Consider the following 18,832-nt stretch of genomic DNA (forward strand, 5'->3'; position numbering starts at 1 on the left):
TTCCTGCCTCAGCAAGGACCTGGACCCATTACAATTTGCGTATCACCACTATTGGTCTATGGTTGACGTGATCTTATCGGCTCTTCACACAGCCTTGGATCACTTGGACAATACAAATACCTCTGTCAGGATGCTGTTTATTGACAACAGCTCAGCGTTTAACACCATCATTCCTACAGTCCAGATGAAAAAGCTACAGATACTGGGCCTCTGTACCTCTCTCTGCAATTGGATCCTTGACTTCCTAACTGGAAGTCCACAATCGTGCAGATTAGAAATAACATCTCCACCTTGCTGACGATCAACACGGGCACACCCTAGGATGCGTGCTTAGCCCACTGCTCTACTCTCTCTATACCCATGACTGTGTGGCTAGGCACAGCTCAAATTTGCTGATGGTACAACCGTTGTTGGCAGAATCTCAGATGGAGATGAGAGGGCATACAGGAGCTAAATATACCAGCTAACTGAGTGGTGTCACAGCAACAACCTTATACTCAACGTCAATGAGACCAAAGACCTGTTTGCGAATTTCAGAAAGGGTCTCTTCCACCTCAAGTGACTGAAGAAGTTCGGCATGGGCTCCCAGATCCTCAAGACCTTCTACAGGGGCACCACTGAGAGCATCCTGACTAGCTGTATCACCGCCTGGTATGGGAACTGTAGCAAACTTGATCGCTGGGCACCGCAGAGAGTGGTATGGACAACCCAGTGCATATGTAAATGTGAACGTCCTCCATTGAAAGCGTTTACAGCAGCAGGTGTGTAAAGAAAGCCTGGAAGATCATCGGGGACACCAGTCACCACAACCATAAACTGTTTCAGCTGCTTCCGTCTGACAAACGGTACCACAACATTAAAGTCAAGACCAACAGGTTATGGGACAGCTTCTTTCTACAAGCCATTAGACTTTTAAATTTGCATGTCTGGACTTTGCGATGGAGTCATAATGCAAAGATTTTTACTCCCTCACATTGTGGGATGGATTTAAGATATAAATAAATTCTAAAACTTTTTTTTGTAATTTATTTTTTTATTGAAGTTCATCATCAGACAAACACTTCCAGAAGATGTATTTCAGACGGCTGATCATATATGATTATATGACATATAATCATATATGTCACAAATCTCCACATCGTATTTATCTGAGGTATACACTTATAGATAAGAGTGGAGAGAAAAAACAAGCAAAAGGAAAAAACTATGAACAAATAGGGAGTGATCTTTTTTTACAACATATTCATTGATTTGTGAGAATAAAATCAGGCCTATAAAAACACGCTCCAGATCTCATAGAGGAATCAGAAGTGAAGAGTGAGCAATTTCAAGTTCCTGGGTGTTAATAAGTCTAAGGACCTAACCTGATCACAACATATCAACGCAGCTATCAAGAAGGCAAGACTGCGGCTCTATTTCATTGGAAGTTTAAGGAAAATTTGCTATATCACCTAAAGCACTCACCAATTTCTGCAGCTGTATTGTGGAGAACGTTCTAACTGGCTGCATGGTATGGAGTGGGGGGGGGGGGTGCTACCACACAGGATCAAAGTAAGCTATGAGAGTTGTGAAATTAGTCAGCTCTATCATGGGGCACTGGTCTCCATCGTATCCAAATCATCTTCAAGGAGCAATGCCTCAAAAAGGCGGCATCTGTCACTAAGGACCCCCACCACCCAGGACATGCTCTCTTCACATTGTTACTATCTGGAAGGAAATACAGAAGCCTAAAGGCACACATTCAGTGATTCAGGATCAGCTTCTTCCCCTCAACCATCCGATTTCCAAATGGACGTTGAACCCATGAACAGTGCGTTTTTATGTTATTTTGCACTGCCTATTTAATTTAACTATTTTATACGCCCCCCCCCCCCCCCCCACCGCATCAGGTCTCAGGTCTCATTGAGAAGGCTGCACTGAGAACACCGTATGTGTATGTGTGTGTGTATATATATATATACTGTAATTCATAGTCTTTTCCCAGGTATTGCATTGTACTACTGCTACAAAGTCAACAGGATCTGACCCGAAAGATATATAAGATCATGAGGGGCATAGACAGGGTGAAAGCTCATAATCTTTTTCCAGGGAGAAGCTGCTAAAAACGAGGTCATAAGTTTGAAATTGGAGCTGAGAGATTTAATAGGGGCATCAGCAACAGCCTCTTCACAGGAAGGGTGCTAAGTATTTGGAGTGAGCTGCCAGAAATAGCGGCATTAGCAACTTTTAAAAATTATTAAGTGAAGTATATGGATGGGAGATATTGGTTCTGAATCAAACATGAGCAGATGAGACTGGATCCCTAGGCAATTTACTCGGCATGGACATCTTGGGTCCGCTTCCTTGCCATATGAACCCTTGACTCTGTGTTAATAACCATTTCCAGGTTACTTCATGTTACACCAAAACTGGACAAGGCCTCTGCGGAGTAACACACAAAATGCTGGAGAAACTCCATGAGTCAGGCAACATCTACAGAGGGGAATGGCCAGTTGATGTTACAGGTCCAGATCCTTCATCAGAACTGGAAAGGAAGAAGGGAGGTAGCCAGTATAAAAGGGTTGGGGGAGGGAGCAGTATAAGAGCTGACAGGCAATAGGTGCTTCGAGGTGAGGGGAGAAAAAAGGCAGGTGAGGCAGGTAGAATGTGGTAATGATGTCAGAAGCTGTGAGTTGATAGGTGGAGGTGACAGAGTTGAAGATGATGCAATCTCATTGGCGAGGACAGTGAACTGAAGAAAATAATCAAGGAGTTAAGTAGGGGAACTGGAGGGAGGAATGTCTAGGTGATAGGCTAATTTAGGGGAGAGCAAAAAAAAGGGGTGATATTGCCCAGATGGTTAAGGTAAAACAAAGGGGTGGGGCGGAGGGAAATATTACCATCAGTTATAGAAATTGATATTCATGCTGTCAGGCTGGAGAAAATAAGGTGTTCCTGTAATCTGTGTCTAGCCTCAATTTGGATGTCATTAACAAAATGTCATCATTGACAGAGATGTCAGAGTGGGAATGGGAAGTGGATGGCACTGGAAGATCCTGATTGTTACAGTGGGTGGAACAAAGTTGCTTAATGAAGCAAACCCCCACCCCCAAGTCGGGTCTCACTGAGACACCTGATGTAGTACAGGACACTGACAGATCTGCAGGTGAAGCGCTGACTCACTGGGAAGGACTGTTTAGGGCCCTGAATGGTGGTGAGGGCGGAGGTGTAGGGTCAGGTGTAGCACTTAGCATAGTTGCAAGGATGTGCCTGGAGGGGAATCAATGGGGAGGTACAAGTGGACAAAGGGAGTCATGAAAGTCTTGGAGTAAGTCATCCTAGCTTTGACTTTTTTCCAGAAGAGTGACTGTCATTGGGCAGTCTCAGGATAACAACATTTTAAACTGATAGATCGAGATTCCCTGTGAGGCAGCACTTCTGTCACAGTTATTCTCAATACTGGTGCTCCATAATGCTGCATCCTCAGCCCTCCTACTCTACTACTGCGCAGTTATGACTACATGGCCACATTCTGCTCTAGATCCATCTACAAGGTTGCAGGTGATACCGTGGTGAACTGTTTCTCAAATAACAATGAGTCAGAGTACTGGAAGGAGCTGAAGAGGGAGATGGTGAGGAAGATGGCGCATTCAGAAGGGCCTTTCACTCAATTTCAGTAAAACTAAAGAGTTGGCTATTGACTTCAGAAAGCAGGATAGTGCACATACTCCTGTTACAATAGTGCTGAGCTTGAGAGGGTTGAGAATTTCAAGTTCCTAGGAGTGAACAACATCAGTGGAATGTCCTAGTCCAACCAAGTAGATCCCATGGTCAAGAAAGCTCACAAAAGCCTCTACTTCCTTAGGAGGCAAAAGGAAGTTGGCATGTCCCTATCAATCCTTATTAATTGTTATCAATGTAACCGAGAGAGCATCCTATCCGGATTTCTCACAATTTGTCATAGCAACTGGTCTGCTGATAATACAAGACACAGCTCAGCATATCACGGAAACTATCCTTGCCTTCATGGATTCTGTACCTATCTTTGCCTCAGTAAAGCGACCAGTTTAATTAAGACTGCAGCCAGCCTGAAGATTTTCTTTTCTCCCCTCTCTCATCGGGCAAAAGGTACAAAAGCCTGGAAGCCACCAGAATCAAGGACAGCTTCTACCCCACTGTTATAAGATTATTAAAAAGTTCTTGACCTTCCAGTCTGTTTCGTTATGGCCTTGGACCTTATTGCCTACCTGCACTGCATGTTCTCTGCAGTTGTTACACTTTATTCTGCATTCTGTCCTATGTCAATGAACTCTGCATTGTGTGAAGACTCTGCAGGGCAAGCTATTCACTATACATTGGTACTCATGACAGGAATGAACCAATTGCATTTCCAATTCCAATTTTGTATTTAATCCTTCGACAACTCACAAAGAATTCAATGAGAATCTCCTGCTCCCATCCCCACCTTACACAAAACCCAACTTTTTCTACTCCAATGAGACCCAGCTTCCAAATGCAATGTCACTCCCATTGAACCAAATCATCCTAATTGATTTTTTTCCATTGCTCCCCATTCCCAATTCCTCTATCTCCCCCTTACCATTTACAGATGATTAGCAATTTATTATTAAAATGTCTTAAAATAAGTTATTTAAATTTAGAAAACACAAACATTATGGACAACTTTCTGCCAAGTATTTCCAGCCATTTCTGCTTTGAAACAATTAAGTACTTGTAATTAACTTTAAGAAATCATAAAATAAATAAATCTTACAATTTTCTCCCTCAGTCAGTCTTCTCTGTTCAGATGAATAGGCTTGCCCTTCCCACTCTATACCTGGGAAATAAACAGCAGCCCTGTATGTGCTCCTGTTCCATTATCTCCTGCACCTTCACAGTCATCCAGTACGTTTGTAGCCAGTACAACCGCAGAAAGCTTTCTTAACTATTATAGAAACTTTATCTGTCGGGTGAAATTGCCCTACATTTTAGTTGTGGCCAGTAAAATACAGTGGAATGCCAGTGTGTGGGGACAAAGCTCCACCTTTGTTTAAAATTCTCACCAAACTCAACTTGTTTATGCACAATCGGTTGTTTTATTCTTGTACCTTCTGAGAAATATTCCTATTATGCATTAATCTGCACATTTGAAAGAGAGGAAAGGTAAACAATGAAGATGATTTGTGTGGAAATTCAGAGACATTGGTCTGTAATTCAGTAACTATTAATACAAGCAGATCTTCCTTCTGTTCTAATCCTGGATTACAACTCAAGTATCTACTTTTGTTAGTCGTCTGATTGGTCTGTCAGTGGACAGATGAAATCAACAAAAGAGGGAGATAAATGTGATAATCTTGGGATTAAGACCATCAAAATGTTGAAAGAGTAGAGTATTTTAAATGGTGCTTTTATTTGATTTAGTTATTAAACTTTGAAATATTAGGTTATAACAATTTGTAGAGAAATTAGTTAGCATAATATTTTTAAATATTTAGATTACAGCATCTTGATTTTAAAATTGTTTATCTGTTCCAGCATTAAAAACACAATGTCAAAAATATTGTTGGCAATCTGGTGTAATTGTATCGCAGAATAATATTTTACTAGATTAATATTATAATGTTTAAAGTAAACCAACATGCCTTCACTGACTAACGCCATGCCTTTTTTAGCTGCACTAAACTAATTTGATGCAAAATTTGACAATTGTAATTATGCATTAGACACTTTTGATCTAGACTTTGTTCTCATAATTGTTCTCGATGGGGTTTGCTACAGAGAGGAAGAATGTTGCCCAGGTTTTCTGTGTTTAGGATGTGGACTTTCTTTCAGTTTTATAGTATTTTTGTATTCTGTGTTTCTCACTCAATCTTTCTCCTTTTTTGTGCATGGGGGAGGAGGATTTGGGGGTCGATGTGCCTTTTCCGTTTTTGTTTTGAAGCTTTTGGCCAACTCTTATGAGCTTCAATATTCATATGTGAGTTTTCAAGTAAGTGTATCTTTACATAATGCAAAAGGCAGCATTATGAAATAGCCTGCCATGAAATACCTCTTTGCTGTCTTATACCTGGGAAGATTGACCGAACGGAGGTCATCCTGGTGTGAGGTCCTGTTGAGAGTACTGGTGATGTAGTTTTAGATGCAACATAAATGTGTTGATGCTGGTTGAAATATCTTAAGGATGAAGGAATCCTGATGTGTAAACCTGCTTTTTTGGTAAAGATCCAAGAATAAATGCATGGAGTTCTTTCCTCAATCAACTGTTAGGTATTTTCTGTATATAGGTGCTATAACCAGGAGAATTCCACCATCGAGCAGTTTTCTCTGAGTCAGGCAGCTGTTTGTTGGCTCATAGTCAGCATTAGTTTTATTCATCATGAATCAGCAGAGGGCAGTTCAGTCCCAGGTTCATGCCAGAAGAGCTAATCTATCTGTTATATTTCTAATTTTATTTCCCTCTGATTGAGAAACTTAATCTCTTTATCTCTTTTTCTTTTGTACATACAGACAATAATTCTGATTTTCACTCTTTTGCCACCTACAAAGTGGAAACGTACAGTATATTAGCCAGCTTAGCTACCCACACATGTGATGTGGGAGGAGAGCAGGGCACCCAATGGAAATCCATAGAGAGAATATGCAGACTCTAAACAGATAGCAACCAGGGTCATGATCAGATCCAGTCCCTTTATCTATGAGGGACTAATTATTGCACTACTATACGTTTATAATTACCTGATAATAGTGGACAGGTGATGCAGAGTCTTCTTCAAGGTCTCACTTTAAACTTACTTGAGCTGCTGCTCATTTACCCCTGATTGTTGCCATTCCCTGGTCTCCTACCTTTCTGCATATAGGTAAGTAATCTACTTGCAGACATAAGTGAATACAAATGCTGGAATCTTGAGCAAAAACAAAATCCACTAAATGAACTGAGTGGTTTGAGCAGCATTTGTGGGGGTGGGGGGGGGGGGAAGGAATCGTTCTGATGCAGAGTTTAGACCTGAAACATTGCCAGTTACTTTCCCCCACAGATGCCGCTCAACTCAATGAACCCCTCCCGCAGATTCTTTGTACATAATTTACTTACCTTGCAGTCCTCCCAGTCCGACACTATGGAAGTAAAACAGCGCAATCCAGGGATCCTGAAAAATGGGTGTCTCAGCGTTTAGTAGTCCAGATTCCCCTGAGATGTTCTAAAAGAACATTGCACAATGAATGGCATCATGCTGTGCTTCTCAATGTATAAATTATGTCAGGGTCACAAGGGTGAATCACACCAGGAATTACTCCATTGAATTGCCATTTGGGGTGTCATGTGACTGGGAGATGGTTGTAGTTACTATCTACTCCAGGCAAAAAAGCAATAAATCACAGAGGCGTGGAGAAACTAACACTGGGCAGTCTAATTTCCAGATACTTTTGCCCCTTTCTTGTGCCCCAAAATGAAAGCGTTTGAACTTCTGTGACTGGGCTGACCTCCAGTAAAGCTGCAGTTGTGTCAGAAGTGATCCATATGACCTCAACTTCCCTCAACAAAGGAGAAGGAAATTCTGACAGCATTTTCACTCCACACACCAATATTGAATGATTCATACTGCCTTTTTCACTCCCAAAAAGTTCCTCCCCAACACCACTCCCAAAACGTTCCTCCCCACCGTCACTCCCAATACGATCCTCCCCACCTTCACTCCCAAAACGATCCTCCCCAACACCACTCCCAAAACGATCCTCCCCAACACCACTCCCAAAACGTTCCTTCCCAACACCACTCCCAAAACGTTCCTCCCCACCGTCACTCCGAAAACGTTCCTCCTCACCATCACACCCAAAACCTTCCTCCCCAAAGCCACTCCCAAAACGTCCTTGTTCTTGTCCATCAAATTGAGATGGTCCATTTGCATTAAAGATTAGCTTTATTTGTCACATATTCATCAACAGAGCGAAACATACAGTGAAATGCGTCACTGGCATCAGAGATGTCTTGGCGCAGCCACATTCTTGTGCCAATTTACTACCCTAACTCGTATATCTTTGGTCTGTGGGAGGAAACCAGAGCACCTGGAGGAAACCCACAGGATCACAGGGAGCATGTACCAACTCCTTACAGGCAGCAGCCAGAATTGAACCCCGAACCTACAGCTGGCATGCTGTAAAGTGTTGAATTAACTACTACTGAAAAAGTTATCTTTTTTATTTTGTGATTGCAGTGGGTCTGATTGCATCATGTAAGCGTAACGAAGGAAAACTGACGAAGCATGTTGAACAAAATTAGTTTATTCTATCCATTGCAAGGAGGTGGAGTAACAAGGCTGTCATTCACATTTACCCTACACAGGTTGTTTAATGTCATTTTCTGTACACAAGTGTAAACGTGAATGCAATAATTGTTACTCTGGATCTCAAGAAAACCCACAAAAGATAAAGAACACAACAACAATAAAACAGACAATAAATATAAATACATGAGATAGCTTATATACCCAGATTGATTTTGTGTCATTAAAGTGATGCTATGCTGTACATAAGGTGACTGACAGGAAGCAGTAAAGTAGTGGTGGAGTTAGAGGGTAGTGGTGATAATCAGCCTTACTACTTGAGGAAAGTAACTATTTCTGAGATGGTGATGGACGTCCAACATAAAATAGGAGCTTTACACAGCTGAGCCTCTAATACGACGGTTCAGAGGACAATTAAGTGATAACGTGTTGTGAGTTTGGAATCACACAACCTGGTACAGATGGAAAGATTCCTTCCCAAAGCACAAGGCAAACTAACTAAGCTTATAAAGTCACCGCTCACCCTACTGGTGCTGATATTCCTACTTCTAATTCATTTCAAACTGAGCTGTTGTTCTCTAGATTATGAAATCAATGTTTTCTGAGAGAAGGAACAGTTGGAGCTGGCTGGTTGATGTGAAAGTCATGCTTTCTCAAAACATGTTACTAATAGGAAGCATTCTTGCTGCTGAAATAATTTAAAGGGTGCAAAATTCTTAGTATCCTGCATTCTTAATGCATAGTCATGATTGGGCCTTCTACCTCGAAGGCGTGAGTTGTTCATAAAATATTTTCTGGTATTACAGATCAGTTTTGCAATCAGTAACACGTCTGTGGCAACCTTGTGCATGGCACCCTAAACTATTAAACACTCAGATAAAGGAATCTTCCTTCTTTCTCTTCTAATGTATCGGAAGATTAGAATGCCCTGGAGCTACAGTGACTAAGTAAAATATTTTTGCAAATTCTGTTGCTATCAGATTATTCGGTGCCCTTAAAATGATCAGATTGTCTTTGATCTCTGTAGGGTACTGAGCCACTACTGTGTTTATACAAAAGATATTATACAGCTTAATGCTTACAATAATGTCGGTTGTGTATAAAATATCTTTATAGTCTTACTGGTGTGTTTCCTTACAGACTATTAATCAACTGGACCTCTTTGGTGATATGTCAACTCCCCCGGACATCACATCTCCTGGGGTAGGTGCCATCATTTTTAATGTCTGTCAATATCACTCAGATTTTGATGGCAACAGTTATGTTCTCTTTGTTTGTTGACTACTCAGAGAACAAGTCAAGGTAAAAAAAAGGATATTGAGTAATCCGATATCCAAAGTCACATTTTAAACTTTTATGTAAATGTTTACATCAGATCATTAATGCTATTTCAAATATTTCCACCACAACCTTAAAGGCTTAGACGAGAGTAGGACAGTCAAATTTGACTGCTGCCTGGGATAATACTTACAGAAAATGCTGTTTAATTCTATTGTTAAGGATTGCATTTATTTTGATTTTGCGAATCCTTATTATTGATGGTTGATTGTATTATTCAAGCCTATTGGATACATTATTGCAGCTTTAAAATGCTGTTACTATTTTTATATTACTATAGCACATGAAGGGAACATAGCACGTATTTCCATTTATTTGATGTGATGCAGCAGCAAAGCTGACAGTAAGTAGGTCATTGCTGTGAACCTTCAAAGCAACTTTAAGACGAAATGAATGGAAATATTTAAGTCCTGAAATCCCACAATGTATTTTTTACTTTATTAGACTTAATTCTAGGCATATGGAAAAAATATCTGTAACAATGATAAGGTGACTTCTGTAATCTCTCTGCAACCACAGGCATCATTCATAAAGCTCTTAATGCTATTGAAAAGCTAAGAATATCGAAAGGTTGGATTATTTGGTTTTTTTTAAGAATTGTGCTCAGCAGGTAGAGAGTCACTTGTGTTGTGTATGGTTATCAATATTGTTAAGTCTACATCTTTTCTCTCTTGTCCAGACCCCAGCATCACCAGCTAATGCCCTTGGACCTGATGCATTTGCCTCAGGAGTTCTAAGTGCTCAGCCACCAGGGAGACCAGATTTGTTTGGATCTGTTCCATTCAGTGCTGCTGCTGTCCCCACAGGTAAACGGGCCTTTAGAGTAGACAAAATGGTTGTTGTGATTCATCTGGTGTGGTGGTATAGTGGGAAATGCTTCCACTGCTGGCTAGCAGTCTTGCGAAAAGGAGAGCTGAGTGTGTAAATCTCTCCCTGCCAGTACATAGCCTTTCCAACGGCAAGCCTCACGTAGTGCCTCCTCGCTGGCGACACACGGAAACTGAACTCCTTTCAGACTCAGGCTGAACTACAAAGGAGGTCTGGGCCCCTGCCGATGTAGCACGCAGGCTCACCGGCGTGTGGACATGCCCTTATGCTCATGAACCTGATCCCCATCTGCGGGTAAATAGCCCCACTGCCTTGTGGGCAGCCTCAGGAGAGATGAAGGCTATGGGAGTAAACCCAGACCAAATCCGGAGTGGCGTCCCTAAGGCAGCTGAACATCATTCAGTGTCCTGCTGGCACCTCCTGTGGCTAAGCTGGTGCTAAACGTACTGCTTCATAAGCTTTCCTTTGCACTACACTGGCGAGGCTGAGAGGGGGACCTTGAGACTGGGCATCTCAAGATCTTCATACCTTCAACCAGTCTTGTGAAAATGATCACCCATTGTGATGAGACGGATGCCAACCAGAGTAGACAAAGGATCAAAGATCAATTTTGTTCACCATATATTGTATATTTACATATATTAAGAATTTGCTGTGTATGTATGTGTGTGTGTGTGTGTGTGTGTGTGTGTGTGTGCGTGATCTCCTGGTGGAGTCATTGGGGTGCCGTCATGACAAGCTTTTTGCATCGATCTTTTCGGTGATTCCTTATCATACGGCGTGTCTTGGGCATCTAAAACCTGGCGGAGCCCATCCCTCTCCAGGTTTTGTTTTTACAAATTCGAGTTGCTACCTTGATACTCAACCTAGTGCTGATGCCACTATGCCACCAGCCAGCCAGTGTTGGCACTATATGCAACAAAAACAACAACATTCAACAACTATAAATATATAAAATAAAGTTAGCAATGCAGAAGTAGAATAAAATATTTCTAAATACATAAATACCAGCATGCATTTACAATGTAAACAGCAAACTAAAAGGTGATTTTAAGTTTTTACAGTGCTGTGCAGTAGCTGAGGTAATAGATAGAGGGGATGGGGTGCTAATCAGTATGGCTGAACAGATTAACTACCTTGGGGAAAGAACTTTTAAAAGGGCATGAAGTTTTTGTTTTAGTAACCCTAATGCACTTTCCAGAAGGGAGCTTTTGGAAAGGTAGTTTTCTGGGTGGGTTGTGTCCAGAATTACCTTTTTCCTGCCTGGTTCTTTGTCCTGAGCACGTGCAAGTGCTGTAGTGATGGCAGACTGCAGCCAATGATTTTTTCTGCTGACCTGACAGTTCTCCGTGGTTTTTGTATCTTTCGAGATGCTCTCCATGGTAGCAGTGTAGAATTGCACCAGGGTGTGCTGGGGAAGATGGAATTGTACCAGCTGCTGCAGGACGTGCTTCTTCTGATGAGCCTTTCTGTTAGTGAATGAGATATGGTGTCCCGTAACAGTTCTGTAAAATAATGACGTTCAGGAACCTGAATGTTGAAATGGTGTTAACTGTAGAGTTGTTGATGATGGAGAGGAGACAGATTTCTCCTGAAGCTGATACATATCTCCATGGTTTTGAGGAAATTCAGTTCCAAGTTTTAGGACAGTAGCTTGTTTACTTCACGATACTAATAGTACTTGGATTTGTCACCTGTGGTAACTTGTCCTGTGACTGTAGTGTCATGTCTGTCAACACCATCAAAATTAACAATCCTGCTGGATCAGGAAAAGTTCAGTGCATTAAGATTACGTCTTCTGGAGACTTTATACAATCAGCTTCATCCTTCCTCATTTCATCTACTGAAGCAAGACCTTTCAAAGTTTATGTCTTATCTACAAAGAGAGTTGGTACTAAGCTATATAGCTGGTGCTAACTTCTCCCTCAATGTTGCAAAAACAAAGGAGCTGGTTGTAGATTACAGGAAGAATGGAGACAGGCTGATCCCTACCGACATCAATGAATCTGGAGTTGACAGGGTGAACAACTTTAAGTTCCTCAGTATACACATCACCAAGGTTCTCACGTGGTCTGTACGTACTGACTATGCGGTGAAAAAAGCGCTACAGCACCTCTTTCACCTCAGACTGTTGAAGAAACTTGGTAAATGCCCCCAAATCCTAAGAACTTTCCATAGGGGCACAATTGAGGGGATCCTGACTGGCTGCATCATTACCTGGTATGGGAATTGTATTTCCCTCAATCGCAGGACAGCCCAGCACATCTGTAAATGTGAACTTCCCACTATTCAGGACATTTATAGAGACAGGTGTGTAAAAAGGGTCTGAAAGTTCATTGTCACCTTAACCACAAATTGTTCCAGTTGCTACCATCTAGGGAACAGTACAGCAGCATAAAAGCCAGGACCAACAGGGTCCAGGACAGCTTCTTCCACCAGGCCATCAAACTGATTAATTCACACTGATACAATTGTATTTCTATGTTATATTGACTGTCCTGTTGTACATACTATTTATTACAACTTGCTATAAATTGCACATTTAGACAGAGACATAGCGTAAAGATTTTTACTCCTCTTGTATGTGAAGGACCTAAGAAATAAAGTCAATTCAATTCAATTCAATTCCAAAGTGTTAAGCCATATGGTTATTACTGACTGCTTTATTTGATATGACATATCCCTAGCAATTAAGGGCAAATTGTCAGCCAAGTCTTGTCATTAATGTTCCTTTTTATGATTGTTTTGACAGGATATGTCACGATGGGAGCTGTACCACCCGCAGTCTGGGCCCAGCAATCGGGTGCCCAAAACATCATCAATCCATTGTTAGCTGGAGTCCAGCCTACAGCGTGGGGCCAGCCAACTTTATTTGCTGTACAGCAGCAGTGGGCCCCTGTTGGAAGCCCATTTCAGCCGACTGTCTTCATGTCCGCACAAACTCCAATGCCACTACAAACTGCCATGTTCAAAGCAGCCTTATCTGCTGGACAGCCCACGTTAGCCAGCCATCAAGAGGAGAAGTCAAAACAGAAAATTAGCAAGGAGATGTTTAAAGATTTCCAAATGGCCAAACCCCCAACAGTTCCATCAAGAAAAAATGAGCAATCTTCTCTGTCTTGCACCTCAGATGCCTTCTCAAGCTACTTTAACAAAGTGGGTTTGGCACAGGAGATAGACGATACAGATGATTTTGATATTTCTCAGTTAAATCTTACCCCAGCAACTTCCAACTCCACACCATCATCAAACAATTCACGTAAGTTCCTTAAATTTTACTACCTTCTCTTTCAATCTATGTGACCTTCTAAGAACTGCTTTTCTTGGTGCGACACTGAAGAATGGGTTTATATCACTCACCCTAATCTTCCCACATTGCTTAGTGCTGTAAGTCCATGTCATCCTCCAACATATTGATTTGAAGAATGGCTTGTAAACATTTTGCCAATCTGTGGGACAAAGATCCACAGATCTCTGTCACTCTAAGTAACATCCTACTGAGACAAAGTCTCTGTCATTCTTATAGTTTGCATTGGAGCTTAGATCCTCTGTTACTCTCCAATACCTCACACTGGAGAATGGTTCCACAGATCTGTCACTTTACTTTGTAGAGCTTCCTTTTGCTCTCCAATCCTATATCCTACGAATGGTTCTACAGTTCCCTGTCACTCTCAGATACTTGTCACTCCACAGTACTGGAGAATGGTTTCACAGGTCTTTGTCACTCTCAAGTACACTTTACCTGAGCATGGTTCATCAGCTCTCATTATTTTCCAGTAATTTCTGTCAATATCCAAGTAGAGCTGAATCCAAATGCCTGATATTTTTTCAGGTGAGAATGTAAACACAGTTGAACGCATTTCTCCCAATATACATACAGAAATGTTGAAAAAAAAATAGCAGAACAGGGAAGAGAAATATTTACTATTTCAAGTCTGACACTCTTCCTCGGTATGAAGCAGGAAAGAAACAAGTTGGTCTAGGCAGCAGAGAAGCTGAAGAAATTTGATGGGACCAAGAAGATTTGTCTGATCAGGCAAGATAAGGCATTTTGAGGCACCTAAGATCATATTCAGCTACTTTGTGTAACATGTTGCTTCTGTTACTAATTCAGAATGATATGGGATGGTGAATTAAAGTGGCAGGCAACTGGAAGATGAGGGTCACACCTGTGGACTGAGCACAGATGCTACACAGGGATCTCCCGAGCTGTGTTCAGTTTCTCCACTGGAGGGGAAACTTCATTGTGAACACTGAATGCAGTACATGCTTTGGATCATTGGGACTGGAGAAAATACAAGTGAATCACTGCTTCACCTGGATGATGGGAAAGGAAGAGGTGAAAGGCTGTGTTTAGCACTTCTTGGGATTGCACAGAAAGCACCAGGAGGGTAGGCAAGGACACTAGTGGAAGTTCCCTGGAGAATGGGCCCATCAAAATGCTGCAAGCCAAGGGGACAGCATAATTGTCAGTGGTGGAATCTTGATGGAGCTTGCAGAAATTACAAAGGATGTTGGTGCCGATCCCTGATCTCACACACATAGACTTTCATTAAGGTCATTAAACTGAACATTGAATGCTGACTATTCAGTCAAAGGCAAAACTTCTGAAAAACCATCTCCATTTAGTTTTCTACCATGCTTTTAATTGATAAGCCACTTGGGAGTCTAAATCGGCTTTCTTGAATAATACACATTGAGGAAGAAATCAGCAGAAAGTTCATTCTAAAAGGCAGCACGAACTAATTCTAGATTTAATGGCAAATGTGGCTACAGAAGGTCAAACTTGTATATTAGCTGCTGATGATGAGTCCAGATAGTTGCAATTGTACATTATTATTGTTCAGCTTGCCATTGTTGCCCCTTTAAATAACGCAGCAGCTTTTAATGATAATTGTGTCAATGGGCCAAGGATCATTATAATGAAAACACACATTAACAGGGCACAAAATGGGTTGGATCATTCTACATTTCTGAGCATGTGCTTTAAGATGCATTAACATGTACGGTGTTGGAGCGTCAGAACAGAATTTTTTTAAATGGCACTTTGTTTCTCTCTGTTACAATGTAACCAAGTAAAAATATCTCTTTATAAAGAATCTTTCATGTTGAATTTATTAGTGGAATGTTTTGATATTGTTCGAGTGGTCGGAAGGAAGCATCTGAATGGAACTACCTTAAAGAGAGTGCTAGATGAACAAAGCTCCCAGTGCTGGCCTCATATCTGCCTAGATAGGTCTCCCTGAAGTCATGTGCAAGTTGGCAAGAAAATCTGTGTCAGTGCAAGTGGCCCACCTGACTTCACAAACACACATAAATGTTTGAAGAATGCAGACATGATTCTGCATACTCCTCAGCTCCACTTTAGATGATCTGGCTCCTGAAGCAGGATTTCAAGCAGAATCATCGACAATCCTTTCCCTCCACAGATGCTGCTCACCCACTGAGTTTCTCCAGTTCAACATCTGCAAGCTCATGTGTCTTGTCTGTACATCTATCTGACAGATTAATGGAGGATCTGGAACCGAAATCAGGAAATTCCACAACACACCAATTGCTCAAGTTGTGTGACATCCCCAATAAGCAGCAAAATGTCACTTATTTGGGTAGCACCCAGAAGAGTAGTGCTGCTGGATCAGATTTCCATGGCACAATCTGCTTGAAAAGATCTTATTAGTTAGATCTGTTAATGTATCAAGAATATCTTTTTTGTAAGTCATGGGTCCACAGAAAAGGCCAAGTTATATGAAGTGGAACATCCGCAATGTCAAGATTAAGAAATGGTGGCTGATAAACTGTTGGCTAGACTTTTTCAAGTGAACAGGTTGTAGGAGAAAGGAGGTTAACTTAAAACTACAACATTTTGAATGATGGAATGAATGATTAATTGATGATTGGTTTATTTTTCTCTCATGTATGCAGTGAAGAAGTTTGCTTTGTATGCCATTCAGACAGATGATATCAAAACATAAGTACATTGAGGTAGTACAAAGGGAAAAGTGTGAACAAATTCAGGATGTAGTGCTACTTTTATAGAGAAAGTGCAAAACAGGTAGACAGTAAGATGCAGGGGCCACAACAAGGTAGATTGTGAGATTAAGATTTTCACTTTATCATGAAAGATGCCTGTTCAATTGTCTTATTACAGCAGGTCAGACTCTGTCCTGGAACCTGGTGAAGTATGTTTTCAATATTTTGTACCTCCTGCCTGATGGAAGGGGAGAGAAGAATAAAGAATAAAATACAATATCCAGTAAATAGCCTTCCAGAATATCATAGATTTCCAAGTCTACTGTCTTTTCTGCTAATGCTGATCCAGTGAATGCCTTCAATATGAATGTGTGAATTCAGAGTAGGACTGGGCTGTGCTGGCCTTTGAGCCTTGTCCTCCATTCAATACGGTTATTCTGACTGTAATCTCAGTTTCCCATTTACAGTATCTTTCACCAAATATTGTCACGACAAATTAGGAACATGCGAGGTAGGAAAGATAGGTTTTGATGTGAATTCAGGACCAGAGTGACCTGCAGTACTGTGCAAAATTCTAGGCACATATTTATAGCTACGGTGCCTAAGACTTTTGCACAGAACTGTATTTGTCAACATGGATCAGAGAGTAAGATTCTGAATCTGGCAAGTTGTTGGGAGCAGCGAGAGTGGAGCACTGTGGGAGGGGTATGGGACAGGTGGCAGAGAAGGAGTGCTAGGGGCAGGGGCCTTGGTGCAGACACACCCAGCTGTGAGAGACCAGACAAAGTCACAAACAAATGGTTTATTGATCGTTGCAGAATGTCTCCCTATGGCTTCCCACTCCCTCCCTTCTCTCTCCCCTTTTTCCAACCATGATTCCTCTCTTGCAGCCCCCTTCCCACTCCCAGTCTACAATAGAGATCCATATCAGAATCAGGTTTATCATCACTCACATATGTCATAAAATTGTTTTATTTGCATAGTAATATAGTGTAATAAGATGAATAGTGTACATTGCAAGCCTGGTTTGATTGCAAGCTGGGAAAGAGGAAACATATCCAATGTTTTCTCCCTCCATTTCTGGCTCCACAAGAGCTTACAGAGTTCAAAGTGGAGTGAGAGATAGACTTGTGAGGCGTGATTGTTTGAAAGGGCAATTTATTCGTTGCTGTCATTTGAGAATGTGTATAGAACAGTGCACAATTATCCAATGATAATGGAAAATTGTTGTTCCATACAATTGTGGATAGTTAGGAACAGCCATTTATCCATTATCAGAACTTATCCTTCATTGCTCATTCACAGAGGCAAGGAATGTAGAGTTATATTTTTTGTACCTTTAGTTATAAGCATTGGGCATCATTAACAGAGCATTGAGTTTTGTGACTTTTTGTAATTTTATCTGAATTTATTTTAACAAAATCAAATGTGTTCACTGGTAATTTATCTTTCTGTCCTCTTGTGTGTAAAGTTAGTGAAATTTTTTCACAGTTGGGCTAAGTCAATGAAATTGTCCAGCAAAAGAACTATTTATCTTCATTTAATATCTTTTTGTATTTTAATTTATCTTCACCTCCCAGCTCCAACTTCATCTCCACATCAGCACACACCTTCTGACTCCCCCCGCCGCCACACACCTGGAACATCTTCTCAGCGGAGCACACCTGCAGCATCTCCCCATCAGACCTCGCCCACCTCATGCTGCCATCAGAACACCCCATCCAGGTCACCTTCCTTGCACCCTGATGCAACTGCACCTGATGACCAAGGGAAGACCGAGTCAGATAACCTGAGCAGCAGCAGAGTGCAAGAGGCTGTGAGTATTAAGCCATCAAGTGAGTGGCTTCATCATTTGGTTGTATTAATGTCGTAGTAGTTAGCTCTGCACTGAAGAACGATGTCACGTCTAAGTGACCCACGTGGACAGTGTTCAGGTTAGGCGTCACATAGTCTGTGTCACACTCTATCTCCAATTAACCTTGGAAGACTTATCCCACTTTGTAAGTATAGCATTTTCATTACTAACACCAGGACTCTTGTGTTCTCCCTGTAGGTGATTCTTAATCTGTGGCAAATTATGAGTAATTTTTTTATCACTATGAGTGTTTCTTTGACTCTTTTAAAATGATTCTTCTCACCAAGCAGAGAATAGACTGATTGTCATTCAGAGCTAGATTTTAATATGAGTCTGTCAAATGAAGGTGTAATTTGATAACTGACAGAACTGCTTAAAAACCATAAAGGCATATTTTGTCACCTCAGTTTATGACACTGAAGTAATGGCATAGAAGGTGGTTCTCTCATTCTCCTGAATTCCTAGGATGCCTGTCTTAGAGTATAAATTGAGATGTTAGGAAAATGTGGGAAAGTGAGATTAAAAACTAGCGAAAGTCATGAAAACCAATCAAAAGTACTTGAGAAGGAGGAGTAACAGCAAT

The 18,832-nt window shown here is 41.2% G+C and overlaps 1 protein-coding gene across 1 annotated transcript in view; it reads left to right on the forward strand.

Annotated features, from left to right (window-relative positions):
- Window positions 1-18,832, forward strand: part of dab1a (DAB adaptor protein 1a) — a 360,974-nt gene that overhangs the window by 275,384 nt on the left and 66,758 nt on the right. The window contains exons 10-13 of the mRNA XM_059983518.1: window positions 9,399-9,461; window positions 10,276-10,402; window positions 13,177-13,683; window positions 17,975-18,210. Of these exons, the coding sequence (XP_059839501.1) occupies window positions 9,399-9,461; window positions 10,276-10,402; window positions 13,177-13,683; window positions 17,975-18,210 (933 nt within the window). The remainder of the gene's footprint in view (window positions 1-9,398; window positions 9,462-10,275; window positions 10,403-13,176; window positions 13,684-17,974; window positions 18,211-18,832) is intronic.

Source organism: Hypanus sabinus, chromosome 11 (genome assembly GCF_030144855.1).
Source record: "Hypanus sabinus isolate sHypSab1 chromosome 11, sHypSab1.hap1, whole genome shotgun sequence".
NCBI lineage: Eukaryota > Metazoa > Chordata > Chondrichthyes > Myliobatiformes > Dasyatidae > Hypanus > Hypanus sabinus.